Source organism: Palaemon carinicauda, chromosome 1 (assembly GCF_036898095.1).
Source record: "Palaemon carinicauda isolate YSFRI2023 chromosome 1, ASM3689809v2, whole genome shotgun sequence".
NCBI classification, from domain to species: Eukaryota; Metazoa; Arthropoda; class Malacostraca; order Decapoda; family Palaemonidae; genus Palaemon; species Palaemon carinicauda.
This window is the reverse complement of record NC_090725.1, coordinates 308,589,455-308,594,454: the sequence shown is the minus strand read 5'-3', so window position 1 is coordinate 308,594,454 and position 5,000 is coordinate 308,589,455. Positions and strand designations below refer to the sequence as shown.

The following is a 5,000-nucleotide window of genomic DNA, read 5'->3' as shown; positions in this document are numbered from 1 at the left end:
AGCCATCTTTGTCTGCAGAATATCCCAAATTGCATGCATGCTCTTCAAAAGCCGATCAATTTGTGTCTTCTGTGACAAGTTTATTTTCTTCCATGGAAGCAAACATTATAGCTGAGATGCTGAGATCTTTTTCCAGTTAATTTTCTTCAATATATTACAATGTCAACATGATAGATGTACAATTCTTTGCACATAGCAAAATCACTGCACTGATTAGAAACTTTGCAATTCCTTCTTAGGATAGAAGTGGCTTTCCCTAGTAGATACAACACTGCTTGAAAGTAACAGGAGAATGGTGGTTACATAACGTTCCTGGTTTCGCTTTTATTTCTGATGACCAACGTCTTAAAGTGCTCTCTGACGGAAGAGAAATTTCCCATTGTTTACGAAAGTATCTATTTGCTTTAAGACCTAAGTATCTCAAAGCAATTGCCCAGCTCTATGAGACGTCAACTAACATTTCATGTATTTGCCACTCGTGTTACTTTCCTCATGGGATGGGGAAAAGCGATCGAAATGTAGATCAATGAATTACACAGATTTTCGTAAGGTGACTAAAAGATCTGCTGTTTTTCGTTAACTATGGATAGTTTGACCTAAAAACAGGAGGTGAAAGCCAAACTAACCGCAAACACTGTCCGCATAGTTATGGGAGGTTTCTGAATGTTATCTGGAGGCTTCATTGCTTACTGTTATTCCTTTTGTATAAATATAATGGTGTCCAAGGTTTTGTTTCTAACGTGAATATTTCATGAGAAGAAAATTATTTGAACGAAATATATATATATATATATATATATATATATATATATATATATATATATATATATATATATATATATATATATATATATATATATAAATATACATATATATATATATATATATATATATATATATATAATATATATATATGTATATATATGTAAAGTATACATATATATATATATATATATATATATATATATATATATATATATATATATATATATATATATATATATATATGTATATATTCTATATATATGTATATATATACTGTATATATATATATATATATATATATATATATATATATATATATATATATATATATATATATATGCATATATATATGTGTGTGTGCGAGTGTTTAAATCAAGAATGGTTCCCAGTGTAACTTGAAAATATTCAGAGTCTATCATAATATATGATCTTGTGTTGTAACTCATGTATTCTTTACACGGTGCTTTAAATATACACACACTAAAACATAATTCAAATAAATATGAAATAGTAGCACTGAAGTCAAGTCATTATATCAAAATCATATCTTCTAGGTGATAATTGTCGAAGTACCTGCACAAGACCTTATTCAGATTTATTCCTGCAAAATCGATACATCTGGTTTGTATGAGTAAGTTATTCTTGTTGGTTTCGAATCTACATTGTTTTGAAAGATATTCATATCTTGTGTACATAACAGTAAAGGGTAGGATTTGTAAATATGATATATGAGATATTGATTTCAATTCACTGACAGAATATGCAAAGCAATATCGATGTACGACTGAATATAACTATTTGTTTCAGCACGAATTCATAACAAGTAAACATATTAGAAATAAAATTACTTTTATTTGATGTTTTAATTTTTTTTCTTCTGCTATTTGCATTCAATTTCGTGCGTAAACGTTATTTACTGAAATCTTTGAAGAAAGTGACATAGTTTGTGTTTTGAATCTTTTATTCTTAAAGTGTTCTGATAAAGTCAGTACTTTATTAACCCATAGCAGGACCCGTAGGATTCCAGCTTTTTTGGGCCACACCAACGAAGGCCCCCCCCCCCATCACCCCCACAAGTGTTTCGTATAATTTATTACAATAATATTACAAATGTATTAAATAATCCATAGTTTTAACATTCAACACTAAAAGAAAAAAAGTTGCATAGGACCCCACTTTTGGTGGCTTCTGCTCTTTAGACTCCTCAACATCCATCAATGGTTAACCTGTCGCCCCACCCAGCAAATTTTACGCTCTCCTTTCGTACAATTTATTACAGTAATATTACAAATGAATAGTGTCAACATTTAACACTAAAAAAGTTGCATAGGCTTCTGTTCTTGCTGGGCCCCCAGCTCTTGTTCGACCCCTGTTCTTGCTAAGCCCCTGCTCTTGGCGGACCCCTGCTCTTGCTGGGCCCATGCTCTTGCAGGGCCAATATTCTTGCTAAGCCTGTCCTCGTGGTGGGCCCCTGGTCTCGCTAGACCCCTGCTCTTGTTGATCCCCTGCTCTTGCTGGACCCCTGCTCTTGCTGGTCCTTGCTCTTGCTGGGCCCCTGCTCTTGCTGGGCCCTTGCTCTTGCTGGAACCCTGCTCTTGCTAGTCCCCTGCTCTTGCTAGTCCCCTGCTCTTGCTGGTCCCTTGCTCTTGGTGAGCCCCTGCTCTTGCTGGGCCCGGCTCATGTTGGTCCATGCTCTTGCTGGGCTCCTGCTCATGGTGAGCCCTTGTTCTTCCTGGAACCCTGCTCTTGCTGGGCCCTTGCTCTTTGTGGACCCCTGCTCTTGCTGGACCCCTGCTCTTGCTGGTCCCTTGCTCTTGGTGAGCCCCTGCTCTTGCTGGGCCCGGCTCATGTTGGTCCATGCTCTTGCTGGGCTCCTGCTCATGGTGAGCCCTTGTTCTTCCTGGAACCCTGCTCTTGCTGGGCCCTTGCTCTTTGTGGACCCCTGCTCTTGCTGGACCCCTGCTCTTGCTGGCCCCCCGCTCTTGCTGGACCCCTGCTCTTGCTGGACCCCTGCTCTTGCTGGACCCCTGCCCATAGTGGGTCCCTACTCTTGCTTTGCCCCTGGGCTATAGGCTAGTCAGCCATAGTGATTATACGGCCCTGGATATGGTCCATACCACTATGAAGGATATTAACTACCTTAACCCACCCTTCTATGAATACACCGTAGAAGAAATATGCCTTCAGTTCAGATACCTTTTTACCACTGCAGGTTTTACAAAACAGCAACCTGGAGGAACTCTCCAACTAACTCCAAGAATAGTCTTTCACGTAGTATTTTTGTCGACTTGGACACTCAGTATTCAGATCTTCAAGGACGACTGCTCACTGTCTCGGCCAATCAGTGGGAGCCTTTTGTTTCGATGGTAGAACGAGATGATGGAGAACTCGAGCTGGAATCGGGCCTCGATGCTGCTATGATAGAGGCCATGAGTGAAACGCTTAATTTCACGTGAGTCTAAAATAAATTTTCAATTACATGTTCTTAATTTTTTTCATTGAATAATAATAATAATAATAATAATAATAATAATAATAATAATAATAATAATAATGATGATGATGATGATGATGATGATGATGATGATGATGATGATGATGATGATGATGATGATGATGATTATTATTGTTATTGTTATTGTTATTGTTATTGTTATTGTTATTGTTATTGTTATTATTATTATTATTATTATTATTATTATTATTATTATAATAATGTTAATGATAATTATAATAATAACAACAACAGTAATAATAATAATAATAATAATAATAATAATAATAATAATAATAATAATAATAATAATAATTATTATTATAATAATAATAAAAGAAAACCTAGCAAAACCGTTTTTTAAAGCCAAATACCCCAAAAAGAGAGAGAGAGAGAGAGAGAGAGAGAGAGAGAGAGAGAGAGAGAGAGAGAGAGAGAGAGAGAGAGAGAGAGAGAGAGAGAGAGAATTCCTATTGCATTAGAAGATAGTTAGAGAGTTTTTAATTAGCGTGACATTTATACATTATGAAGTTTATAGTGCCATTACGGTGCATATCTTCATTCATGACAAGGAAGATTTTTTTTATGAATGGGATATAGTGTATCTAATTTTCTGAAATGTTTCCTATTGCCAGATTATATTACGTAAAATTGAAAACATGAAGAAGAAATATAGTTCCTAATTGTTATCTTCATATAATCAAGACAGATAGATAATCGTAACAATGATAAAAACATTTGATTAAATTTATATGAGGGTACAGACTTATTTCTCTTCATCTGATTTTGGAAGTTTTTATCGTTTATTTATGAAAGATCTAATCTAATATTGCTACTGTACTTAGCATATTCTATTTTTATTGTTTGTTACTTCTCTTGTATTTTTTTCATTTCCTTGTTTCTTTTCCTCAATGGGCTATTTTTCCTTGTTGGACCCATTGGGCTTATAGCATCCTACTTTTTAGGCTAGTGCTATATCTTAGCTTGTAATAATAATAATAATAATAATAATAATAATAATAATAATAATAATAATAATAGGATTCGGATGGTGACCACGAAAGACGGGGCGTGGGGCGTCCCCTTTCCAAATGGAACAGTCAATGGGATGATTGGAATGGTGTACAGAAGAGAAGCACATTTCGCTGCCTGTGAATTAACCATTTCAGGTATGTATATGAGGCTTGACAGACCTTGTGTTTAATATTCAAGAAACAAGAGTGGAATCTTTAAATTATATTTAACCAAAAATATTCTTTAGTTATATGTAATACTCCTCATTTATTTCTTCCATCTTGCTGTCGAATCTTTTCTGTTTCACCTTAGTTTGCAAATACTGTTTTTTTTTTTTTTTTTTTTTTTTTTTACTTTTTTTTTCAAAAATAGCTGCTTACAAAAGAAATTGTCCAAATATTTTGATATATTAACATTAACCTTAAAGTTCCAAAATGTTTGGAATGTTCAGTCTAATTAAATTTAACCGGAATAAAAAAAAGCGATATTTAAATGAAAATTTATTCCTATAACTTTGATTTAATTTCCACCCATCCAACATAATATCACTCGAATTTTTATTTCATTTCCTCCCATCCAACATAAGGTTGGTAGAATTTTTATTTCATTTCCTCCCATCCAACATAACGTTAGTAGAATTTTTATTTCATTTCCTCCCATCCAACATAACGTTAGTAGAATTTTTATTTCATTTCCTCCCATCCAACATAACGTTAGTAGAATTTTT

At 34.2% G+C, this 5,000-nt stretch overlaps 1 protein-coding gene across 1 annotated transcript in view; it reads left to right on the top strand.

Moving 5' to 3' along the window:
* Positions 1 to 4,307: 4,307 nt before the first annotated feature.
* Positions 4,308 to 5,000, top strand: part of LOC137640168 (glutamate receptor ionotropic, delta-1-like) — a 12,759-nt gene continuing 12,066 nt past the window's right edge. Inside the window, exon 1 of the mRNA XM_068372696.1 lies at positions 4,308 to 4,428. Within this exon, the coding sequence (XP_068228797.1) occupies positions 4,308 to 4,428 (121 nt within the window). The remainder of the gene's footprint in view (positions 4,429 to 5,000) is intronic.